The following is a 26,246-nucleotide window of genomic DNA, read 5'->3' on the forward strand; positions in this document are numbered from 1 at the left end:
CCTTCCCTCTCCTTCCCTCTCCTTCCCTCTCCTTCCCTCTCCTTCCCCTTCTTTTTTTTTTTGCATCCAAACATCCAGATGATTTCTGGTACTGTTTACGTGAATCAGTATATAGTTTATTTCAGACATCTGAATATCTTCAAACATTTTTTATCCTTCTCATTATTATTTTTTCACAAGGGACTCCTTTATTTTGCGATTACAAGTTATGATCTATGGTAATAATATTACTGTAAATACTTGATCCCATTATTTACATTTCTAGGTAAAATTCAAATAAAGCTATAAAGAGGCCAACCAAATGTACTTTTGGGGGTGGTCTAATCTTGAACTAATGACGTATTACCTTTGTGTGAAATTATGTGTGAAGTCTGATTTCACACTTCACTGATAAAATCTCCAGGAGTTGTTACCCATGTCATATATTGCCAAAACTACTAATTTTTCAAGGTAAACTAATGATGAAGTATTTACTTTAAAGGATTTCGTAGTTGCATGGTCAGCAACTTTTCTGCAAATAACTGCCTCTGTTGTTCCTTGTGAACTGTATAATAGATTATAATTTTCTCTTATTTGTTGTTGAGAGGCCTGTTTGACACACAGGGTACTTGGTAAGCCAAGGAGTACATGAGTGGCAATCAATTGTGTGAAAGCAATCTGTTTTCATGCACCTGGAACCAAAACTTTGAACTTCACCTACACAGATCATGTATTTATTAGTAAGTATAATAAGCAGATACAGTTTTCTAGCCTAAAATACCTGTCCAGTATTTTGGGTATATGCTTACCATGCATGCTGCTCACTGGGAAGTTTGTTTTTGGTGTCCCTGCAAATCTCTAACTACAGTCCTATACTCTCCTCAATTCATAAATGAAGGTAGCATGTAATAAAGTTTGTGGCTGGGATAATGCACACAGCATGTCTCCCAGTATCCCCTGGAACACCCAGGACTTTAGAATTATCATTGCCACTTCCAGTGGCTTGTTTCGATCATGTTTACATGACTCCTGGGGACTGCTCTTGAGAGCAGAAGCGGGGAGGTCACCTCCCACTGGGCCGCTGTGTTTCCAGGTGATAACTTCTCTGAATTATTGCATTCAGAACACCCTGCATGCTGCACCAGGCAACTGTAGGAAAGCCATTTTCCCCCAGTCCATTGCTGTAAGTTCAAGAAAGCCTTTTTGTCATTCATTCCAAGATATTTGTCTGCATCAAAGATTTCCTTATATAAGTGACTATGCTACATCAGTTTGATACACATGAGCCTGAGAACTGACTTAAGCACAAGTAAGAGATAGAATAGATTTGCAGATGGGGAAAGAAATTCTTAGCTCACTTCTGCACAACCATAAATTAGTCTAAGACCCATGTTAGCCACTTTTTGAAACAAGCAACTTGTGTGACTGTTGCTGAAGACTGCTGTTGCTAAGATCATGTGAACCATGTCTCAGCACTTCTGAGGTCATGTTGCAAGAACTCAATGGTAGTGCAGAGAACTGGCTGCTAAATGTAAGACGTGATGGGTCACTGCCATGGCCTTATGCTGGCATCTGATTTGTGCTACAGGGCATTAAGAAAGCCACTTCTGTGCTTTCACTTCAGGTTAGAGAGAAGAGTGCATCTTGTTGTAGAAACTGGCTAGACCTGACTCTCAGGCTGTGGTATCAATGTCGAATCCATGATGGGCCTTATCAGCATGGAGCTGGAGTTGATCTTTTTTTTTCTCTCCTGTGTCTGGAGTGTTGCTTAAGATTAAGTCACAGATACCCTGGTCACGCTTAAAAAGGATTATACATCCATCTAGATCACTGCTACTTATTGGATGAAAATTAGTCATGCACATCAAATGCACAACAAAAGTGGCTACTTCAGCTATGTGCATGTGTACCTCCATGACTACAAAGATCTGACATCATACTGAGTGGATAGGTACTTTTTTTTTTTTTTTTTTTCCATATAATATGTATTTGTTGCTGTGATACAACCTCACAACTGAAAGTCAGTCATCACAACAATTAAAGCCATACCTCAGTTTCTGCTGGCTGTCCTTATAGGGCTCCTTTCAGTAGCTCAAAGCCCTCTGGGGCTGTAAGATTTGCATAATTCCAGTATGGAGAGTGTGACTACAATCCTGATACACACCTCATTATCCAGAGACTGAGGAAAGCCTGTCAAGATGAAAGGCTCTGGGAACTCTGACAAGCTTTTCTCTCGCTGGCATTGGCATTGGTTCTGCCTCAGTCATGGTGACTCCAGGAGGGAAGGTCTGTACAAGTGATGGGATCTAAATATATAATGATGAGGTTATTCTTTCCCAGTATCTTTCAGCTCTGATATTTTATAGAGGAATCTCCCTGCCTGGCCTTGAAGGTTTCTGATGTTTTCCTCTGTCCTTTCAAATTACTTGTCGTTCCTTCCACTAAAGACATATCGTCTTCATCTCGCCTCAGTCACAAGAAAGGGTGTTCAGCTCTCCCACTGTGCTGGTTGCCACTTTATCCCACTTAATCTGCACCATAGAAAGTACATTTTCCAGCTTTTTGCAAACACACACAGACAGATCACTTGACTGCATATAAATGAGATTATCCTCAACAAAATAGATAAACTCCACTTAGTATACATGTTCATCAACTGTTTCCCCATCTCCCACACTCACTTTCAATGTTCCTGTCCCTCAGGCTCTTATTATTTGTCATGCTAAATCACATCCTAAAGCAGGAGAAACGAGAGCTGCTATATACAGAGAAAGTCAATAAACACCGGATAAAAAATCCATTCAGGATTCTCCAATTCAAAGACATCCCCTCTGACTCAGGGTGTCTCTGGCCTACAAATCATTAGGAGCTAAGGGATCATTTATACTCCTTTTTTTAAAAAAAAAAAAAAAAAATTAACTGGCCTCTGTCACAGATGGGGTATAGGCCCACAAGGCGGTTTTTTTTTTGTTTTTGGTTGGTTGCTTGCCTTTTTTTTTTTTTTTTTTTTTTTTTTTTGGTGAATGACTCAGTTCTTGCAGTGTTATGATAACAAGTCGCTATCTAGAATGCATTACAAAGGGCAGCAAAATCTCAAGGCTGCCCCAGACATATTGCCCATTCATTTCTCCCTGCTCAGGATCCAGGATTCCCTAACTACAGAATCAAGTTCTACTACTACACCCTGTATTCCCCCTCTGTCCCCTCCCAGAGTTATGTGTCCCTGATACTGACCTTATCTGAGCATGAGCAAATGTCTCCCTCATCACTGAAGAGGCCATAACCAGGAACCAGGTGGTCCTGCCACCCTAGTGGGAAGGAAGTTACAAAAAAGAGAGCTAAAATCATTTTCGAGAATCACTATATTATGAGAATAAGTACTTGTTGTAAAATAATAATGTAAAATAATAATAATAATAATAATAAACTAATACTTTTTAAGTACAAGAATCCTTTACTTTTTCCTTAGTGTCAAAAGCAAACAAATATTTCTGTCCTTGTACAGTGATGTGGCTGACAGGAGTAACCCTTGAAAGCTTTTCCATGCACCCAAGCATACTAAAGCCTCTTTTATTCTAAAGAATTAATTAAAGAAAAAGCAGAGATTACACCTTTGTCTCCACTTAGGTTTTGGTACAACTGTTTATCCTACACTGTTTTTGTTTGTTTGTTTGTTCATTTTTTTTCTTTCCCTCTCTTTCTGCCGCCCTCCCATCAGAAGATCAGAAAGATCAGAAAATCAAACTTATTTAAGTGAACATGCATTAAATCTAGACAGCTGGTATCAGAATTACTCAAATAATCAGCAGGCCCTTTTCTCAACAGACTTGGGTTATGGGGACTAGGAGATTTCCTTCCTTGTAAAGGCCTCCTATTGCAGTTTGGATAAATCCACAAACACTAAAACCCACCTGGCTTCTCTCTACCTGCTACCTCTATAGAGCTGGACAGAGGCTAATCCCTGCCCATAGCTGCTCAATGCTGGCTTTGTTTCCTGGTCTTTAAATCATATAGTTAAATGAAAGGTGTTACAGACTTCTAAACTCAAACAGCACACTAGTTAAGCTTGTTATTCTGCTCTTTATTTCATGTACAAATCAACTAAAGATTCATTATATTTTCAGTATGTAAAAAAAAAAAAAAATCTGTATCAGGAAGGCCAAGGTTTAGACTTTAATACACTTACCTACTTAACTACTTCCTCAGACTAGCATACACATAGAGTCACAGAATCACAGAACTGTAGGGGTTGGAAGGGACCTCAAAAGATCATCAGGTCCAACCCTCCTGCCAAAGCAGGTTCCTCAAAGCAGGTTCCTCAGAGCAGGCTGCCCAGGTAGGCGTCCAGATGGGCCTTGAATATCTCCAGAGAAGGAGACTCCACAACCTCTCTAGGCAGCCTGTTCCAGTGCTCCGTCACCCTCACCGTGAAGAAGTTCTTTCGCATGTCAGTGCAGAACTTCCTGTGCTCTATTTTGCGGCCATTGCCCCTTGTCCTATCCCCACAAACCACTGAGAAGAGGTTGGCTACATCCTTCCATCTCCCACCCCTCAGATATTTGTACCCATTGATAAGATCCCCTCTCGGTCTTCTCTTCTCCAGGCTGAACAGACCCAGGTGTCTCAGCCTTTCTTCAGAGGGAAGATGCTCCAGGCCCCATATCATCTTTGTGGCCCTCCGCTACACTCTTTCCAGGAGATCCCTGTCTTTTTTGTACCGGGGAGCCCAGAACTGGACACAGTACTCCAGGTGAGGCCTGACCAGGGCAGAGTAGAGGGGGAGGATCACCTCCCTTGACCTGCTGGCCACGCTCCTTTTAATGCACGCCAGGATCACATTAGCCCTCTTGGCCACCAGGGCACACTGCTGGCTCGTGGTCAACCTGTCGTCCATCAGGATCCCCAGGCAGGTTGCAGACAAAATACATGAAATAATAAAATGCCAGGACTTTTTGAATGTGCCCACACTGTACACAGAGATCTCACTCATCAGCCTGTGAAGCCAAATTCCTGGCTTCCTAGCTGTCTGATAGCAGGAGTGCTGAGTGACTGCCCTCACTTGTTTATTGTGGGGAAATAGGGGCACCAGCCAGACCTACCAGTGTCCCTGGCAGCCTGGGTGACCTCCTAACCAGGGACAGTGCCTCTCTGGCACCAGCACTTAGCTTGCACAGCTGCGAAGCATGTGCTATAAAAAACATAAGCTACAGCACAGCATTGAATACCTCTTCAAAACCCGTTTTTGCTGTCTTCTACAGGAAGCCTACATCACAGCCAACCTAATGCTACCTTGTGATACTCCTGCTCTAGAATGATGGCATAAACAGCACTATCTGGAGCAAGGACCTGTTTCACCCCCACAGCTCAGTAAAACTGGCAAGGCAGCATCCCCTAGCAAGAGCAACTTCACAAGGTGAATGACAAAACACTTTGGCCCTCAGTGATGGCACATGCCCAGCCTACATGGTATTTGGGTACCACTGTCACTGCCTGTGTGACAAAAAAAAAAAAAAAAAAAAAAAAAAAAGGTTGTTATTGGGTTGCAACCCAAATCTACCTTGCATCTTATCTCATCAGCACCTGGGGTGTTACCCATCAGGGAGACATTAGACTGTGGACCTGCTCTGTATGCATGTACCAGCCCAAAGTCACTTTGTCCCCTGAGAAATGTCAAACACAGCTCTAACTGGAGGTAGAAGAGCATGTAGATTGATCGTATTGTTCCCTGCAAGCACTAGTGCTGCTCTTAGCAGCATTCACGGGGAGCACTGGCACAAAAGTAGAAAACAGTGGAGAGCAGAAAGGGTGCAGAATTGCCAAGGGGTTCTGGGGAGTAAGAGCAGGCTGCTCAGCATTGCTCTGTGTGGGCTGCTCACTGGTCTGAGCAGTCAGGCCTCTGTGCTGATGGAGACACTACTCTGAAAGGACAATGTCGTAGCACACTTTCTTGGTTACATTCACTGTTATTAAATGAAGGTAGAAGAAAAGTGCTGACAATTTGAGTGCAAAGGAGTTCTTTGGGGAGTCATGGATGGCTGAGCTTCTGTTAAAGTTGCTTACCTATCAGAGACAGCTTGCCTCAGGGCCTGACATTCTTGATCTCTGGCTGGTGACTACATTCAAAGCATGCCAGGGTGGTCCAGAAGTTCCTCTGTCAAATGCCTTACTTTAGTTTTAGAAGACCAAAGTTCTTTAAGACATGAATAATACTGTTCTTTGATAGCTGACTGACAATGAAGACCATTTCTTCACTGGTGTGTGAGAAAAGTAAAAATATTTTAATCTAGTCAGCAGTGAAGGCTCCTGTATGGTACGGAGCAAAGTGCATCTTTTTTCTCCGTTGCTCCAGGGGAAGGTTTTGGCCTCCAAAATTTTGTTGCTTATTTTCCTTTCCCCTATGGACAGCACCAAGAAAGGCATCCTTCCCTGTTCCTCTATTGCCATATCCAGGTTAAGGACTAGGTTTTCAGTTCCAAAATGACATGGCATAGCAATGATGCAGGGGAGGCCTCACTAAGTGCCCCATCCCTTAACCAAGAGTACAGGGAGGAGTGTGCAACATTCCAGGAAGCTGAGTCTACAGAGACAGTCACCCACTGCCTTACCCTACTTGTCCTGCCCACTACAAATGCTTAGCCTTATGCTGGCTTAAAAAAGCCCTTCATGGCCTCATTACACCTGGGAGTCTTAACAACAGCATTGGCAGCAACATTGGTATTATGTAGGCAAAGACTTGCCGAACTGCAATGAGTTTGTAGTTTGGTAGGTACTACTTTAAAATTGCTTAGTAAAGGGTTAAAAAGCTGTTAAACTGTGCTGGCTGGTTGGATCACAAGAGTTATTACATTTGTAACTCGGATAAAGGATGAAGTCACTGAGGGCAAGTAAGACATGGGTGTAACATTGTAATATGAGAGTAATCACGGTTGCAGGGAGTATTTACACCTCATTCCTGGGGAACATGTACACAGGAGTGCAGCACATGGCGTAAAGACCCTCACCTAAATCTCCTGAAATTGTTGCGTGGAGGAAAGGAAGAGGCTGTGCTGCTCAGGCATACCCACTGTGCTTTCTCCAGCTGTCTAAGAAAGATCCATCACAGGACTCTCCTACAGCTGGTAGAGTAGCCCATGAACCATGTTTGCATGGCTAGCTCTCATGCTAATGCCTCCTAACCAAATTCCTTGAGAACAACTTCCATCTTACCCTGCATTATTGCACACATATCTAAATATAACCCAGAGATCATTTTCTGAGGAACTAGTACTGGCAGGTCCTAAACTGGAGATGGGAATGTTTGATAGTTCTCACATGCTGCACCGTCTCTCGGCTGTGGTTCGTGTCTCCTCGCTTACGCCAAGAGGTCTTAATAGAAAAACACAAAAGTTGGACAGAGATGGGTGTCTGAAGGGAAGTGACTTGTAGTGTTCAGATTGCAATCATGTACTGGTTTGTGATGTAGTGTAGCCTGCTGGGCTGCCCATGAAGTGAGAGGAATTGAAGTCATTCAGATATAGCAGATATTACAGTGATGATCTCTCCAAAGGCAGCTCTGGAGATCCTGATGTCATTCTCCTCCTTTTTTTAATGAATGAAGGAGTCTACCTCCCTCCACTCTCCTTATTGGGAAAGCCAAACTGCAGGCAAGAGTTTAGGTAGAGCCTCTTGTTGAGGTCTTTCTATAACAAAAGATGCCTAAAATGACTAACATGCCTAAAATAAGATTTTTTTTTTTCCTTTTTCTCATTTGCTCACTTAGAGGTGAAACTGTGATTCCTGCTTTCTTTAGAATCCTTCACCACCTTTTTTATTTGCCTGGTTAAATTTCTCCGTTCCTTCTTACCTATCTGTTCTGACTGTGGAGCAAACTCTTTTTCAAACTCCCAAATGCATTATAACTTTCCAAAATATTGGTCCTGCATGTATATCTTTCACATAGAGATGATGTGTTCCAAACATCAGTTCTGTGTTGCTGAGGTTATTTTCCACCTTTGCTGCAGAACCTAGTGTTATCCCCATGTCATGATATTTCTGAAGTTACTTCATCTTATTTTAAGGTTACAAGCTATAACTGTTGTAGATCAGAAGCTGCTACTCATATTATTAGCTGGCCCTGCTGGGAAAGGGAGAGGGTAGCAAGTGCTGGGAGAAAAGCTAGGCAGACAGCCCCCAATAAACACAGATCAACACCTTGTGAAGCCACTACTGAAGGGTGCAATATTTAAATCTGCTTCACTGAAGGTTACTGAAGTTAATGCACATGAGTTCAAAATAACAAGATTGGGCAGGAACAGTTTTCATTCTGCGGGCACGTCATACATGATCTACACCTTTCTTCTGTCTTGATGTGCTGTGAAGTCTCTTGGCAGCTGTTAAATGTCATCTCCAAGCCCTGCTAGATATTGCCCTATGTAATCAAGTCACTGGAACATCTTATTCATTGGTTTATGAGCACACGTGGAAAATGAGCTAACAAAAATTCTTATTTTACTTCAATTTTGGTAACTCACTGAGGTATGTCTTCAATATCCACATTCACTCTGATATATTTCATTCTTATATCCTTATCTTGTGCTGAATAATTTTTACAAACAAGATCTAGAAAGCTCCAGTGAGATACCTCCTTCTATCACCTTCCTCTTGTAACATTACAGAGCTCAAATGCACTTTTCCTGCATAGTTTTGTCTTCTAGGATGCAGGTTGCATTGTTTATCTTTATAGTATTTGGTTTACGGTTTTTTTTTTCAGTGAAACCCAAATTAACAAAAAACTAACATTTTCATGTTGTATACACGTTTAGTATTGACAAAACAGCAGCTGTAAATGAAAAAAAAATGAGGTGGAAATAGAATTACACTTATCTAAAGCTAAGCATTCATACAATTTGAAATTTTGGTTGCCAATATCTGCATAAATTGTGTTTTTATTATGTGCTATATCTAGTGACATCAAAGAAAATGAGAAAGCTAGGTCAAAGTGTAGTATTTGTGTGATTCTTAAATAACTATTAAAAGGCAATGGATAATATATTTCTTTATAATCAGGTACAGATTCAGTAGTATTATTCCAGAACTCCATCCTGTTTTCAGCAGATTACATGATCTTCAACCAGATATCAATATTGATTGAATTCTTCCTGGTTCTTTAGGAGTGAACTATGGCCTACCACTCCCCTAATTGAAACCCAGGTTATCACAATGAGTTCTTGTCAGGAAAGCAGTTCCTCATTTCTATGACTGTAAAATGCACAATAAAGAATTAGCTGGGCTTTTTTTCTTTTCTTCACTTTTTCTTTCTTTCTTTCTTTCTTTCTTTTTTTTTTTGAGTGGAAGAAGCTTCAGCATTAGCTTTATTGAAACCTTTGTCTGCATACACTGTGTGAGAGGTACAGAAAAAAAAAAAAAGTAACGTGGTTTTAAATTTTTCAGCTATTATAGAAAATACAAAACAAGATAATGCTTTCTGGGCAGAGTAAGAACCTAACTACATAACTGCAATGTTAGGCCCTCCACATCTTAAATTACTAGAGACACAAAAGTAATATCAATAAAAATAACCAGAAGTTTAGGAGATTGCTTTCTGTTAGAAAGCTGCTGTTTTGTAACGTAGGGTATTGAGTTACTTGAAATAGAAATGCAACATGAAAAAAAATATATATTGATCTTTTAAATAATTAGTACTAAAATTCATATGGAAAACAAACAAAGGAAAAAAAGCACAAGGCAGCAGGGTAAGTTTGCCTCCTATCTAGTAAAATCAGGAAGACAAAATAAAACAGCTACATGTTCATAGATTTCCAAACATTAACAAATTGCTTATGGCTGTATAATAAGTGCAGTAGGAGGTAGTATGAGACACTATTTCAATAGACTTTAGCGTTTTAGGAGGTAAAACACATGGTCAAAGGAACCGGTTCTTAATCCATATTCAGAGCTGAAAGAGGAGTCTGTGTTACTTCCTCCTCTTCAAAATCAATTTAAACAGTCAAAATAGCTTTAAATCGGCAGATTTTGGTTTGGACCACAAGAAAACCCTCTAAAGAATCACACATAGTCGTTGCTGTGACATTTATGTCGAAAGGAAATTTTTAATTTGCAATGAAAAACAAAAGTTTCTCTCTTCAGAGGTCTCTCCAGCAGCAGCACACGGGATTTCTGGCTTCTCCTTTATCTCAGGATGCGTGTCCGCGGCTGGAAACTCTCCCGAACGCAAGTACCTGGTCTTCTCTTCCCTCCCCGGGGAGATGGGGCGATTTGGTGGCAGAAATTCCGAGGAAAATACACTTTTGTTAGTCCAAAGAAACACAAATCGAGCACACCGAAGGGCTCCCCGGCCGTGCAGCGGGGCGGGCTCTGCAACGCACCAATCACCGCGCGGCTCCTCTCTAAAAATACGAGCATCTGACCCGCACCAGCCCAATTGTGTTCGCCTGCTCCGCAGAGGACGCCGCCGCGATGTCCGAGACTGCTCCCGCCGCCGCTCCCGATGCGCCCGCGCCCGGCGCCAAGGCCGCCGGCAAGAAGCCGAAGAAGGCGGCGGGCGGCTCCAAGGCGCGCAAGCCCGCGGGCCCCAGCGTCACCGAGCTGATCACCAAGGCCGTGGCCGCCTCCAAGGAGCGCAAGGGGCTCTCCCTCGCCGCGCTCAAGAAGGCGCTGGCCGCCGGCGGCTACGACGTGGAGAAGAACAACAGCCGCATCAAGCTGGGGCTCAAGAGCCTCGTCGGCAAGGGCACGCTGGTGCAGACCAAGGGCACCGGCGCCTCCGGCTCCTTCCGCCTCAGCAAGAAGCCCGGCGAAGTGAAGGAGAAGGCGCCCAAGAAGCGGGCGGCCGCGGCCAAACCCAAGAAGCCGGCGGCCAAGAAGCCCGCCAGCGCCGCCAAGAAGCCCAAGAAGGCGGCGGTGAAGAAGAGCCCCAAGAAAGCCAAGAAGCCGGCGGCCGCCGCTACCAAGAAAGCAACCAAGAGCCCCAAGAAGGCCGCCAAGGCTGGCCGCCCCAAGAAGGCAGCGAAGAGCCCGGCCAAGCCCAAGGCAGTGAAGCCCAAGGCTGCCAAGCCCAAAGCTGCCAAGCCAAAAGCAGCCAAGGCGAAGAAGGCGGCGCCCAAGAAGAAGTAAATTATCCCAGAAGAGTCCTGCTGTACATATTTTGTTATCCAACGGCTCTTTTAAGAGCCACCCACACTTTCCCTAAAGGAGCTGAGGCACCGAGGTCGTCAGTCACCTGCAACAAGGATTCAGAAATTCGTAAGTCGTCAGAGGTCAATTGTCTCTTTCCCCTGCGATTTCTGAAGCGAACCCTAACGAGCAAGGTATAGCGCGGCGGCTTTTAGGGAAGTGTAGACTTGTGCATCTTTTGCCGAGTAATTGGTTTGACTGCCATGACGAAATGTTTTATAATGATTTGATAAAAATCGGTTGTAACTTTTTTTAAGTATATATTTTGTAACAAAAGTAATGGATTTGCCAGGCACGCTACTACTGAGCCATGTCTAATGTGTTGTATTTCTGAAGGTGCCTCCTTAAATGCTTCTGTGTACTACGGGGGGAGGAGGGGAGGCTTTTCTTACCGCCCCGAAAACAGCCGTGAGCTCTCCAATTCCTTTTGTCCCTTTTGAGAAAGAAAAGGAGCTTTAGGTATTGGAAAAGCCCGCCCTGACCAAGGATTGGCCAGCGCCGAGCCCAGCCCGCTGCCCCCTTCCCCCTCCCCGCGCGCTTCTCCGGAGAAGATCGCGGCTGGTGCGGCGGCTGCTGCCGCTCGTAAGGAAGGAAAAGGCGGAAGGGGGACGGGGACGGGACGGAGGCGGGACCTCACACCGAAGTGGGTTGTTGTCGCTTTCTCTGGTTTAAGAACTAAAAGTATTGTGTCTCGTCCCAGAAAGAACTTATTTTGGGAGAACATTATAGCACGACGTTGTTAACGAAAACATGGAAAGCGTTGCTACTATGGCCCATACAAAGATACCGATAATAAACATATGAAAAAAAAACAGAACGGGTTGAGTAGTTCATGCAACTGCGTAACTGTATTACGGATTACTGAGCTCTTTTATGATTTTGTGGGTGGCTCTGAAAAGAGCCTTTGGATTATTGTCTCCAGATGTGACAACGTGCAGCCTTTCCGTTGCATTCACTTGGCCTTGGCCTTGTGGCTGTCGGTCTTCTTGGGCAGCAGCACGGCCTGGATGTTGGGCAGCACCCCGCCCTGCGCGATGGTGACCTTGCCCAGCAGCTTGTTGAGCTCCTCGTCGTTGCGGATGGCCAGCTGCAGGTGGCGGGGGATGATGCGCGTCTTCTTGTTGTCGCGGGCCGCGTTGCCCGCCAGCTCCAGGATCTCGGCCGTCAGGTACTCCAGCACGGCCGCCAGGTACACCGGGGCGCCGGCGCCCACCCGCTCCGCGTAGTTGCCCTTGCGCAGCAGCCGGTGCACGCGGCCCACGGGGAACTGCAGCCCGGCCCGCGACGAGCGCGACTTGGCCTTGGCCCGCGCCTTCCCGCCCTGCTTCCCGCGCCCAGACATCGCGGCGAGCCGCTCCGCACAGCAGCCAGCGGCTGAACGCAGCGCAGAATCGGCGGCACTCGGCTACACCCCCGCTATGGGCCGGAGCCCCCGCGCTGATAGGCTGACACCTAGGGCTTTGCCGAGCAGCCAATCAGAGGCCGAATCCAATTCAGACCAATAAAGAACGGCTGTGGAGGAAGGATGATGCGTGGTCGCGTTCTGACGAATGACAGAAGGCAAAAGGAATGCTGCTCATTTGCATAGGGGCGGTATAAATAAATGGCCCGCGGGCGCTTCCCCCTACGTTCGTTCTCCTGTAGTCAGCTGAGTGCAAGCCGCTCTCTGAGACAGTCCTGTCGCCAGCAATGCCCGAGCCGGCCAAGTCTGCGCCCGCGCCCAAGAAGGGCTCCAAGAAAGCCGTCACCAAGACGCAGAAGAAGGGCGACAAGAAGCGCAAGAAGAGCCGCAAGGAGAGCTACTCGATCTACGTGTACAAGGTGCTGAAGCAGGTGCACCCCGACACGGGCATCTCGTCCAAGGCCATGGGCATCATGAACTCCTTCGTCAACGACATCTTCGAGCGCATCGCCGGCGAGGCGTCGCGCCTGGCGCACTACAACAAGCGCTCGACCATCACCTCGCGGGAGATCCAGACGGCCGTGCGGCTGCTGCTGCCCGGCGAGCTGGCCAAGCACGCCGTCTCCGAGGGCACCAAGGCGGTCACCAAGTACACCAGCTCCAAGTAGAGCGCCGCGGATCCTGTTTTTAACCCAAAGGCTCTTTTCAGAGCCACCCACCTTTTCAATAAAAGGGCTGCATAGTTACATAAGGGGGGATGGGGGGGGCGATTCTAGATGTGACTTGGTGTGATCTTCCTTTACCGTCCTGAAGTTACAGTTAAAACTAATTACGGTAAAAAAAAAAAATAATAATAAAATAAATAAAAATAGCTAGTTCTGAGTACCAGGAAATGAAAAGGTGTTTTTTTTTTTTTTTTTTTTTTTTTTTTTTATGTATGTGGAAGTAATGTATTTATTGTAAATTTTTCTTATTATTATTATTTTTTCCCCCTAGGTGAAACTCTTATGGGTTTACTTTTTTAACTGTTGTTTTGTTGTTTTTAAATTTACATATTTATTGTACAATGCATCCTGATCAATGTCCGGTTTCAGTTTCCCTACGATTTTCAGGTATCTGCTGCAAATGTAAGGAAAACTTTGCGTAGATGATTAACTCTCGAAAGCGAATTTAATTACATTGTTAATGGAAGCTCTGCGTACAGTGTTGTAGCTGCTGTAACGACGTCTACCGCTTGAGGGTGCCTCAGTTCGTATATATTTCAGAGTTGAACTGAAGCAGGTGTCCAGAGTGCACTGTAATGTAAAAACTTAAATAGTAAGAATTGCTTTCTTGATAAGCTGTTAATCGCTGTTACTAGCTATCAGCCTCCACATCTAAAAAAGCATATAATGGTTAATAAAACAGTCTTTTTTCCTAAGAGTTACTTACCTTCAGCAATTTTCTTCTGTACATGTGAATTTTGCAGTAGTTTGCACAGCTTCTCCCTACATCTTCTTTAGGAGAGAATATTCTCCTCATAAATGCCAAGTGAAGATGAATATTATTGCATATGTACTTCATGTTTCCTATATTTATATCTCAGTTATAGTGAAATGATTAAGAACTTCAAAATTAGCCACTGTGTATCATGAGTTTATTTTAGTTACTGAGCAACCCTGAAGTCTTTCATTCCTCAAATCACTGTTTTTCTGAAGTTCCCCATCATGTATATTCTTTGGTAATTAGACATTGCTGCAAATGCTGATCTGAGCCATAATCATCCTCTTCCCCAAATGGATCTGAATAATCCTTAATTCCAAACGTTAACTTGTAGTCTCATCAGCACACTTGGCCCCCTACAAGGACTGCTGAACCCCAAAGTTAAGCTTTCAGGTACTGACTGTTGTTTGGTAGTGCTGGTACAGAGGCAGTCTCTTACATTGGTCACTAAGGTACTGGAATTAATTTCAGCTTGAAGGCTGATGGGCGACATCTTGGATTGGATTTTGGACATCTGATGGTAAGAGCCACACTCCCTGTTCTGCAGTTTCAAACTGTGTCTGGAGATCCACTCTCAAAGCACCTTAGTATAAACTCTGACATACTTTTCATTTTCTGGGCCTCTCTATCCATCCAGTACTTAAAAAGTTGAATAAAATATGCTGTGTTCCAGTCTCTAGGCTCTTATGTAATGGAATATGTGGGTGGCTAGAGAGGGAATTTAGAAAGTATCTAAAAGCGCTCATATTTTGACAGTGGTGATGATCATTGGAACAATTTGTCAGGAGCTATTATTCTTAGTAATCAGTTATGTAAAAGTCAATTTCATTCCTGTTGTCCTTAAATAAATAAATAAATAGATAAAAACCTTAGTTTAAACTGCACCTATCACAAGAGCCCAGCGGTGCATTTTGTCCCCCTAACTCAGGAATCCACAAGCATTACTACAACCTTTCCTGTCTTTGTATGCTGGCTGCTTCATTTATGTAGCTTTCACATAAATTTTGTGTGATCGTTCTTTCTGTCTCTCTATTTTAAGACTGTTCAGTATATACAATGAGACTGTTTCAGTATGTGCAGTTCTTGCCAGAGTCCTGAAGTTTGTCTCCAGAGAAACTATTGTTTATGATTTCTTCTTCCAATTGGTATTTAAATCTCAGAAACATTATTGGGCTATAATGTGAACAAAGCATTTCAACCTGCACACATGCATCCTCAGATCTATTTGGAATCCAACCTTTGTTCTGTATCCCAGTGCTGAGACCCAAGTCACTGCAAAGATAAAACCCAGATACTGTGGACAATGGGTACGTGCTTTTTTCACCAGCAGCAGTAGCAGTAGGATTTAGGCTAGGCAAGAATAGCAAACGTAACAATTTAATTCCACAGGAGGATGAACACTGAAAATTAATCAAGACGATAGTGTGAATATAAAATCACATGATGGTGCATTCATACATCTTTCATGTCATTTAATATTTACTATTCAGTTCAAAGCAATTTTCTTTGTCTTATATGAGACATTTTTTCTCAGATTGTATTGCCCAGGAATGGTAGGGTGGCATAATCTTAAATACATCACACAGTACAGGAATTGCTATAAACCATGATCTTTAAACAGGCCATTTATACCATATTTTTTTTCTACTGTCTGTGCCTGTCTTCAAAATATCTCTCTATTCACAGCAACAGAAATACAGGGTATATTTATTTTTCTTTATACAAATGTTGTAAAAATACTTTTTTTTTTTTTTAATCAGTACTTTCTATATGAAATGGTCAGAGTTACGCTGTTATTTATGCCTGTAGTGTATTATCAGCCACAATGATCTATAAAGAGAACAATCTAAATAGTCAAAAAATGCCATTGTCTTACTTTTTTCTTTTCAATAGACTAGTAGAGTTTGTAGCATTTTTGGAAATACATACCTTCTCTAGATCAGTATACCCACAGTAAATTTTGTATTTATCAAACATTATGGGTTAAGCAAAATGAAACAATTTTTTTTTTTTGTCTTTTTTTTTTTTTTTTTTTTTGGCTAAAGTTAAATACACCACCTAGAATAACAATGTTTCTCTGATTACCTGTTGAGGCACTAAATTGGAATAAGTTTCAGAAATGATAAATAAAATGACTGATGTCACAGAGCTGATCCAAAAACTGAACAAAACACATGCCTGCTATAACAATTTTATACTACTTCTTTTTTTGTTTGTTTGTTTTGAGTAAGTCAATATTTGCTCACCTAATTATCAACTCAAGTTGTTTGTCCTAGTGGGCAGAGACTATTTATTATTAAACATAGTGACAATTATTGCTATTTTATTCTAGCCACTTTCTAAGTCTTTATTTTCCAGTTTTATGAAGAAAGAGTATATTTCAAAATAACTAGCATTAAGAGAGAAATTAATAGCAGGAGGAATGGAAAAAAGATTTGGTCTTATTTATACTTTGATTTAATGCTTTTGATCAATAATGAGAATATGACTAGTTCAGATTTTAAATGAAAATATGGAGTCCTCAGCACCAAAAATGTGATCTCTGGGTTGTGCTGTATCTAAACAAGGGACAGCTCAAGACATAACACAAATCTCACTACATAAAATGTCTGGAAGTAGAGAGGAATCCAGCTGGGAATGCCTCTTGTTCACATACATACAAGGAGAGAAGAAACATAAAGAGCAGAGCAACTCTGTCCTTAGGGACAGGGGTCACAGAAACAGGCCTACATCAGTTCAAAACAACCTCTGGAAGTCATCTGCTGCATTATTATTTTTATTACTATTTATTACTGTTACTATAATTTTGTGGTTGCAAGTAATTTGTACTTCATGATTCTTCCTCCTGCTTCCATCAGAGAGGTTTCAAAAATATTCCTTGTAAAAAATTACGTTGAACTTTAACCAAAATAAATTAATTCAATTTATTTTTGACAAACACAGACACATGCACTACCATTGTGCAGCATCAGAGATATGAAGAAATGCATACCTCTCTAGTGTGCATTCACTTTTCCATTTGCAGCAAGTAGCAACCACTGCGATGCCAACCCATTTGTTCTCTGTTCTGCAGTTAGTGTGTTGTTGGTTTTTTTTGATCATTACTATAGGAATGAGATATCCCCAGTCTTTCTACACATCAGAATAGTTCCTTGAATAGGACAGCTCCCGCTGTGCTCTGCACAAGACCAGGCTAACAGCACTGCAGGCAAATACGGCTGCCTGGGCTGAGCCGAGCTGGCTTTAAAAGCCCAGTTTATTCAAATCTGTTTCACTCCCTGCGCAGAGAAACTCGTAAAGCCTGCTGTTTGAAATCATCGACACAAAGCCCATGGAAGAACAGAGCTGGCCACACGGTTGTAATGCACATTTAGGTCTTGGAGGAAAGAGCAGGCCAGTTACCTAAGCTAGAGCAGTTTTAGTTTTACACTGCTACTTAAATGTCACAAAACCCCATGGAAAAACAGCGTGTGTTGTACTGCAGGTTTATAATAGCAAACGTCAATTGCATGTTTATTGATACGGACAAAAATCAGACATTGATATGGTCTAAAATGCTGATAAAAACAATCAGAGCGATTAACCCTTGTGAAAACACCAAAAAGGCAGAGGAGTCTTCAGCAGCTCTTTAATTATGCATAATTTTCCACTTGAGAACATTTGCATGACAGAACTGATGTCTCAGGAGGAAATGGTTCAGGGCTTAAGGAACAGCGGACATCAGGAAGCTTCAGAACAAAGGGGGGTTATTTACAGTTTTTGTCTGCCCTTCGCTGAACTCCCCGACCCTTTTCTTGCCCTTCCCAGGCGTTTCTTGCAACCTCGGGCTTTTCGAATGCTTGGGCCCCGAGTCTCTTCCCGCTTGTCGCCTTGCATCGGCCCGAGCTGTGCCCTGCTGGCTCCTCCGGCTCGTCCCTGGAGGCCGCCGGCCCCCTCCGCCCCAGGGTCGGACCGGTCCTCACAGCCCCGGAGGGGGGCCAGGCCGCTCGCAGCCCCGGCTCGCCCGGGGTGCTGAGTCCTCCGTGACTCCTTCTGGCAGGCATTCGATCCTTCCTCCTTCTTTTTGCCTCTTCAGAAACCAAGGTGACGGCAAGGAAGCAACCGATAATTTCTCCGGGCCCTTTGGTGAGGAGGCTGAGTGTTCACGCTCACCTTATAAGAAATGTTTTCAAAAATAAAACAAAAATCCATCCACTTACCCAGTTCTGGAAGTTCACATTCATGAAGCAACTCCACGGAAGTGTCTGGCTGTACAAAATGCATTTGAGGCCTGACACCCTCCATAGTTCAGACCTCACACAGCCCTACAGGCCTATTTACCGTTTTTAAGGCTCTGTTTTCCGAATATATGATTGGAAACTACAGATATATAACGCAAAAATTAATTATGCTACAGGAAACTAAGAGGGACATTTACAAGAATAATTATGAATATCATATCTTCCACACCTTTGCATTTGAACTGTTGATCCTAGAGTATTCATTTATAAGGTAAAGAAATCCCAAAGGTTGTTCTTCTGAAAGTCTTCTATGGTGTAGGAGCTAGAATTAAGATCCTCTCACACAACATCGGGATGATCCAGGTGTACCCAATAGGGTTCACAGGGCCCCTCCTGCATTTCTGCTGCAATCCTCAGTGGCCGATACAAAGACAAATTCACACCGTGGAACAAACAGATGGGGAGTGGAGACTTTCCTCCCCCGGACTGGGAAAACATTCCCAAGTCAATTTAAGGAAAGCTAAAGTCAATTAACACCAGGTGTGCAGATATGTTAGACCACATCTTTCTTGGGAAGTACCTGGGGGTAGAGGAAGCGAAATCGGAGGAGCCTCGCTGAAGCCAGGAGAACGACGCTGGAGGCAAACAGAGCGACCCAACAGAAAACGCTGAAACAGCCATAAGGGCGCATCGCGTCCCGCTCGGAACCCGACAGCCCTTCTTCGAGCCGCTACCGAGGACGGCCGGGAGCTCGGAGCTCGCCGCGCGTTCTGGGCAAGACGCGGCGCATCCGGCCGGGAGCGATGGAAAAACGAAACCGAAAGCGGCGTGGACAGCGGGGCGGCGGCAGCCTTCCTCCACCTGAAAGCCCCAGCCAGCTCCACCAAGCAAGCTACGGGCACTCGCTCACGTAACAGCGTTAATGAGCCGATAAAAAGGAAAGCACCAAGGGGCCTGAGGCAGGGAATGATAACCCTTCCCCTGGGAAAGAACTAGTTCAGAGGCAACACCAGGACCGCATGTTATTGTTTGATATGTTTTTATTTTGTTAGTGGTTTTTTTTTTTGTTTGTTTTCATTCCCTCCTCCGCTTGAAAACGCATTGCCCGTGAGAGGCTCCATACCCCGGGCACACGCAGCCATCCAAGGCTGTGGGACCCCAGTGCTAAATGGGTAAACACCACAACCCTAGTAGAGCTCATGCAGCACCCAGGCTGAATGTCTCAGCCCTGCGTTTGACAGGCAAATCAAGGAAAAAATATTACAGAATAATGCAACGATTTTATTATGTATTACCCTGTAGTTACAGCCATATGGAGACTTTACAGCAACACTAACATGCATTTCATGAAACGTGCAGCAAAAGTTTAACACCTTGAAAGATTTTTTTTTTTTTTAAATGTGGGGTGGAGTAGAAAAGTCACAAAAGTAACTATCACCACCCAGGCAGACAGGTAGTGGTAGGACAAATGCTAACAAGAAACAATTTACACTTAAGCACCAGCATTCATTAGAAAGAAACAAATCTACAAAGCATGATTCAACTCTTTGTGAATTTGTGGGTGGCTCTGAAAAGAGCCTTTTGTGGTTAGTTCCAGATTTGTCATAGATGCGTTCACTTGGCCTTAGCCTTGTGGCTGTCGGTCTTCTTGGGCAGCAGCACGGCCTGGATGTTGGGCAGCACCCCACCCTGCGCGATGGTGACCTTGCCCAGCAGCTTGTTGAGCTCCTCGTCGTTGCGGATGGCCAGCTGCAGGTGGCGGGGGATGATGCGCGTCTTCTTGTTGTCGCGGGCCGCGTTGCCCGCCAGCTCCAGGATCTCGGCCGTCAGGTACTCCAGCACGGCCGCCAGGTACACCGGGGCGCCGGCGCCCACCCGCTCCGCGTAGTTGCCCTTGCGCAGCAGCCGGTGCACGCGGCCCACGGGGAACTGCAGCCCGGCCCGCGACGAGCGCGACTTGGCCTTGGCCCGCGCCTTCCCGCCCTGCTTCCCGCGCCCAGACATCGCAACGACTCCAACGAACTCCGCACGCAGCGACCTGCCCAGGGCCCCCCCCCGCCCCTTTATATTCAGCTCGGGCGGACCGCCGGCAGCAGCGCTGATTGGCTGCGGGGGAGGCTAAACGCCGGCAGCCAATGGCAGCGCGAATCCAAAGGCGCCCAATCCCGAAGGCTGGCGTTAGGTGACGACACGAAGCCAAACTTCCAGCCAATGGCGGCGCGGAGCGGTGGAGCCGCTGCTCTGCATCGCGCCGCTATAAGAGCGGCTGCGGTAAGGACGGTGCAGCAGTGCGGTGCTGTGACTGGGTGCGATAGCAGTGCTGTTTGTTGCGAGACACTGATCACCATGCCCGAGCCGGCCAAGTCTGCTCCCGCGCCCAAGAAGGGCTCCAAGAAAGCCGTCACCAAGACGCAGAAGAAGGGCGACAAGAAGCGCAAGAAGAGCCGCAAGGAGAGCTACTCGATCTACGTGTACAAGGTGCTGAAGCAGGTGCACCCCGACACGGGCATCTCGTCCAAGGCCATGGGCATCATGAACTCCTTCGTCAACGACATCTTCGAGCGCATCGCCGGCGAGGCGTCGCGCCTGGCGCACTACAACAAGCGCTCGACCATCACCTCGCGGGAGATCCAGACGGCCGTGCGGCTGCTGCTGCCCGGCGAGCTGGCCAAGCACGCCGTCTCCGAGGGCACCAAGGCGGTCACCAAGTACACCAGCTCCAAGTAGAGCGCTGCGGATCCTGTTTTTAACCCAAAGGCTCTTTTCAGAGCCACCTACGTTCTCACTGAAAGGGCTTTAATTTCCATTAAATATTACCAAGAGCATATTCTCTGAAATTAAGTACATCTTCAATGTGGATGATTTAATAGTCATTGTGTTATAGCTATAATTTTATCTCCTGGTCCTGACACCTTATTAGTTGCACTCTAACTTACTGCTTTCTATGCCATAGTCATAACTTGACTGTACTAGCTTCATTACCACTACCCTTTACTGCACTCTTCTGGGCTACACTGTTACTTGTGTCAATTCTTGCACATGTGTGACACTGCTCAATGAGCATCCCTAGTTCGTGCAAAGGCAGAAAGGGGAAGTCGTGTCGATGCTCATTTGTTTGGTCTTGCTCCTGTATCATCGGCTTTACTTTAGCAGTAACGTACATAACCAAATATACTTAAACTCTTTGAAATCCTTAACAAATCCAATAAGAAAACATTTATTTTAGACTTAAAACATACGTTAGAGGATTTTATTAGGTATTTCATAATATTTCTCTATTCTAAGGTTGCTAATGCAAGACCATGAATTATTTTAGGGTGGAATAGTATTCATATTCAGATGGATGAGGTCTAACGCTTACTTTTTGTGATTTCCTAGCCCCTACTGCCCCCTGACGGGCTTTCCGGAGTTTTTTGGGCACTGTATGTTTTATAAGGTCAAGTAACAGATCTAATCTTCAGTGGAAAAACTGCAACAGCAGAATGAAAAAAGAAATATGTATTTAAGGTGGTCTCGAAAGGCATTATGCAAGCTAGCTTTACAGGACAGAGAGCATTGACGAAGCCTTTCAAATGTGGGTGGCTCTGAAAGGAGCCATGAGTCAAAAAGGAACGATACGGGAGCGATGTACCTGAGCTGGTGTACCTGGTGGCCTTGGAGACAGCGTGGTCGGCCAGCTCGAGCCGCACGGCCATACGGACCTCCCGCGAGGCAATGGGCAGTGCCCGGGCTGGCACAGCCGCCACCCGGGGAGAGCCCCCGGCTCACGACGTGCGGAGCCGGGAGGTTAAATCCTAACGGAGGAGGTTAATTGCCTAACAAGGCAATTTGAGCCCGTGCGGCGTCGCTCCCCATTGGCCGGAATGACAGCAAACCCCACCGGCGAGGGCTGTGTCACTCATTGATGAGAGACATCAGGGGAGGGAGGGCCCTAGCCCATGCCCGGAGATGTTAGGGTGTTTATTACCCACAGACGTTACCGTTAAGGGGGTGTAGGGTTGTTTTCCGGATGAAAATTGGGATGCAGCAACACCAAGCAGTCTCAAAAATCACTGTAACAAAAAAAGTCATTGTGCTGGGACCCCGGAGCGCTTGGGCAAGGACATCAGGTCTTCCTTCTGCTGCTTCAGGACAGAGTGCCTGTGGTGTCCACCTCACATTCATCCCTTTCTTATTGGATTACTGAGCCTGTCCCTCACAGCAAATAGCCACAAATGAAGACTTGGAGAGGACAGCTTGCAGCTCAGGACTGAGTCACAGCAGAGCACTGACCTGCTTGCACAGCACTAGCCCCCACTGCTCCCTCTCCTCCTCATTTTCCCCAGCTGTTTCCTCAGTTCCCTTGCGTTTTCGGCCTGCATACTGTCTCCATTGCCTCACATGGTAGCTACACCTGCAGCTCCAAGCTCCACACACGGACAGCCCATCAGGAGGGATCTCCACACGGGAAGGGAGGCTCCAGCAGAGTTCACAGCAAGGAGCAGCCCCTCACCCTGTGTGGCACAGGGCAATATGCACAGGCAGCACTCGGGACAACCCAGGACTGGGTTCATCAGCCAAAATCCTTCACTCAGCCCACACTAGGGGCAAGTTTTCCAGGAGTCTTCCTACCTCTTATCCACCAGCAACACATTCTCATTTGCACAGGTTGTGCAGGAAATCCACCCTTTGCCTAATTTAGAGCTACACATGATAGTTATCATTCATTGATTTTCTGTGCTATCATTAGCCACACAACAAATTAATATGGGCCCAGCACAGTTGAAGAGTTAACACTGTAGGAACATCTTGGCATGCGATGAAGATAAAGTGTGAAAGTGCCTCCTTTCCTCAGAACTATGACTACCATTACTGATATGAGCAAATATTTTACCAAATAGTTTAAAACTTTGATTTGCATAGGACTCATACCCTTATAAACTCTCATTTATTACTATTATTATTATTTATAAGAAGAGATTCTAAATTCAAACCCTGTTATTGGATTTTGCAGACAAGCAATTGTCATCTCTCTGCCACTTATTGCCTGCCAAATATTCTCCCTATAGACACAAGTGCATATTTCATATTTTCTGGGAGAGAAAGGTAAATGTCATGGAAAGAGATGGAAAAAACAGCTGGAATCAGCACCAGAAGGTTCACTAAGTAAATCCCAGGCAGCAGAAACCAAATTTCTTATGGGAGTTTACAAGCACAGTCACAAACATAAGAAAACAAACACATATTAGTCAGTAAGGTTTGTTAGATGCCTTGCTAGACACATTGTGCTAAATGAGATGGAAAGGTGAGAAAGAGGAAGCTGAAATCACTCCTCAGGCATGGGTCTACCAACCTGATGTCAAAGGAAATGGGAATTTACTTAAGACAAATAAGAAATCTGCACATTTTAAAGAAGCAGTTTTAGCACCTTTTTGTTCTCTTGAAGCACTGTCTTTCCCACAGGAACAGCACACAGTGACACAACCAGCCTGTGCTTCCCCTAGCCTTTTGTGTGCTTTCCAGTTTTAACAAAAAGTGGATTCCCTGAACACAGAATGACATTTGGAAGAAGAGTTTTGGGTTCTGGTTCCATGGGATGGAAAATCCAACCCTTATACAGCAATACAAAACAAAAATGCCTTGTACACCGTGTTAACTGCATAGAGGAAGATTTCACTCCAGTTCTGCTTATGCTTCTGCATTTGACAGGACTCTGTTCCCACAAGGAAACCATGCTTCCTTTTTCTACGTCCTTTCCCTCCCTTTCCATTTGCCATACTTGAAGGCAACTTATGCCAAGATTTCTTAGATTCTCAAGATACCCACTTAGATTCTCAAAGGCTCCCATTGATTTGTGTAAAGATGACCTATTTCCTACTCGGAATGACCCAATTCAGCATTGCTGTTTGAATGAACATTGACTGCAAAGTATCATATGTGTCAACAGTACTGCCCATCGTCCTGTTTTGTCTTTGCTTCCTTTCTTTCTCCTGTTCTGCCTCTCATCCACCTCACCCATCTGAAGGTGCCTCCTGCTTATTGTTTCTCTTGTTTCCAGCAATCTGCTACACACCAGCACTCCTCACAGGGAAGAACCATTTCTTCTCTACAACATGCAAGCAAAGCCTGACATAATTAAACACATAACATCTACCTCCTCCCACCCTCATCAAATGCGCCCACTTTATGTCCGTGGATTGAGGTTCTGAACTACAGCAACTCAGCCATGAAATGTGCTGGACATCACTGCGGTTGGCCTAGACAGACAGGTGAAGCTTGTAGCAGGTATTAAGCACCAGAGAAGAGATTTTTATCATTCCTTTGTCCAACTGAACAAAGAATAGATACCACCCTCCCCACCCTGCCTCAGTTGTCTGTGTGCAGTCAAGCACACAGGGGTAGATCTACAGCAATAAAAGAATGGACAAAGGATATAGACAGTGGCAGAGGTGACATAGTGGTGTAAATGTTAGAATAGCTTAAGTAGAGACCAGAACCCCAAGGAACCTGTGAACCAAAGCAGAGCAGCGCTGATCACCTCCCTCAGGTGCCCGTATGCCCAGGAGATAGTTGGCAGCATCCTACAGGGAAGTGGATACTTCTGGTCACCCACACATTCCAATGCAGAGGTCCTACTGACAGGCGACACAGCCAGGGTAAGGACCCATAAGCCATGTTAGGAAGGCATCACCAAACATAGGAATATCCCAGTGATTTTGCTGGTACCAAGACGCATCCTGTGAACACTGGGCTGCACGTAGAGAAATATTGCCAGGGAAGTTTCTGGAATGCTCTGCAAGGCCCATAACATTTATTTATTTATTTATTTATTTATGTATTAATGAGGGGGGAAGGAGGAAACAGAGGATAGGGACTGGAAGAAACAAGTGAAGAAGCCTATAGAAACAAACAAACAAACAACACCAAAACAAAACAAAACAAAAAACACCACTGTAGTTCCCTGGGTATTACCAAAAAGGGAAGGACTACCAGCTCCTGAAATGCACAGGTTTCCCAACCTCAAAAAGTCTGGGAAGGAACCATGAATACCAACTTTAAAGTATCTCATCTGTGTTCTCAGTGCAGTCCTCTGTGATCTTGCAATCCTCAACTGCTCATATACCACATGCTACAAGGAGGGAGGGTAGCATAGATGTCTTCCTCTTCCTGAAGTACTGCAGCTGGTGACACTCTTCCCATCTGAGTAGTACTTCTTTGCAGAACTTATCAAAGATCTTTTCCTGAGCCAAGGCACCAGGCAATCAGGAAGCAGCTCAACCACCCCATGTCTGCCTGCACTGCTTACTGATGTAGGAGACCATACAGGACTTTAGAGTTCTGCAACGAGGTGTACTGTCACACATCTGCCAATTCTTATTTCACCCAGACAAAACCTTTACCCACACTCCTGCAGGTGCCAGTTAAAAGTCAAAATTAATATCTTGTTCTCACAGTCTTGAAGTGTAAGTAAAGACTTGGCTGGGTAAAGCAGCACTTTTACTGAGGCTGTTTGTGGAGTGGACAGCATAGGAGAATGCCTCCTCCTTCTCCAGAGGAAGTAAAACTGCAGTGGATAGGAGCTGCTGTTCCACCACGGACAGGACAGACATGCAGCACTGGGAGATGCTGGATGACATGCGCAACATGTGCTGCAGCAAAGAAACAGTTAATGTGGCATTGAGAAGTGATTTTTGACGTGTTCACATTTGCCAAAAAGATCCTGAACAATTGCCTGAATTACTAGAAATATTCAAATTCAGTATCAGAGATACACAGAGTTTCCATTCTACACACCCTTCTGGTCTCCAAACTTCTGCATACATTTTCAAGACATGTCATATGCTGTGTCTCCTATGACCCTCCGTGCTTATTAAAGGAATAAGGTAAATTGAAAAGAAAAATGATGAATGGATACTTTCTACTGGAATCTGCACTTCTTATTGGTAAAATTAAACTTTATTAGAAATTGTTGATATACACAAATAAAATAATCCAGAACAGTAGTATCTTCA

The 26,246-nt window shown here is 44.6% G+C and overlaps 5 protein-coding genes across 5 annotated transcripts; 3 read left to right on the forward strand and 2 right to left on the reverse strand.

Annotated features, from left to right (window-relative positions):
* The first annotated feature begins 10,384 nt into the window (after positions 1–10,384).
* LOC118156942 (histone H1.01) lies at positions 10,385–11,963 on the forward strand. The gene has a single exon (XM_035311189.1). The coding sequence runs from the start codon at positions 10,435–10,437 to the stop codon at positions 11,089–11,091; it is 657 nt and encodes a 218-aa protein (XP_035167080.1). The 5' UTR covers positions 10,385–10,434; the 3' UTR covers positions 11,092–11,963.
* Positions 11,964–11,977: 14 nt separating this feature from the next.
* Positions 11,978–12,508, reverse strand: LOC118156943 (histone H2A-IV). The gene has a single exon (XM_035311190.1). The coding sequence runs from the start codon at positions 12,491–12,493 to the stop codon at positions 12,104–12,106; it is 390 nt and encodes a 129-aa protein (XP_035167081.1). The 5' UTR covers positions 12,494–12,508; the 3' UTR covers positions 11,978–12,103.
* LOC118156945 (histone H2B 1/2/3/4/6) lies at positions 12,508–13,268 on the forward strand. Its single transcript, XM_035311191.1, has one exon. The coding sequence runs from the start codon at positions 12,841–12,843 to the stop codon at positions 13,219–13,221; it is 381 nt and encodes a 126-aa protein (XP_035167082.1). The 5' UTR covers positions 12,508–12,840; the 3' UTR covers positions 13,222–13,268.
* Positions 13,269–19,813: 6,545 nt separating this feature from the next.
* On the reverse strand, positions 19,814–20,303 carry LOC118156947 (histone H2A-IV). Its single transcript, XM_035311193.1, has one exon. The coding sequence runs from the start codon at positions 20,257–20,259 to the stop codon at positions 19,870–19,872; it is 390 nt and encodes a 129-aa protein (XP_035167084.1). The 5' UTR covers positions 20,260–20,303; the 3' UTR covers positions 19,814–19,869.
* Positions 20,304–20,540: 237 nt separating this feature from the next.
* On the forward strand, positions 20,541–21,029 carry LOC118156946 (histone H2B 1/2/3/4/6). Its single transcript, XM_035311192.1, has one exon. It carries the CDS (start codon positions 20,602–20,604, stop codon positions 20,980–20,982), a length of 381 nt encoding a protein of 126 aa, XP_035167083.1. The 5' UTR covers positions 20,541–20,601; the 3' UTR covers positions 20,983–21,029.
* Positions 21,030–26,246: the final 5,217 nt, after the last annotated feature.

The sequence above is a fragment of the Oxyura jamaicensis genome (assembly GCF_011077185.1).
Source record: "Oxyura jamaicensis isolate SHBP4307 breed ruddy duck chromosome 1 unlocalized genomic scaffold, BPBGC_Ojam_1.0 oxy1_random_OJ106559, whole genome shotgun sequence".
Taxonomy (NCBI): domain Eukaryota; kingdom Metazoa; phylum Chordata; class Aves; order Anseriformes; family Anatidae; genus Oxyura; species Oxyura jamaicensis.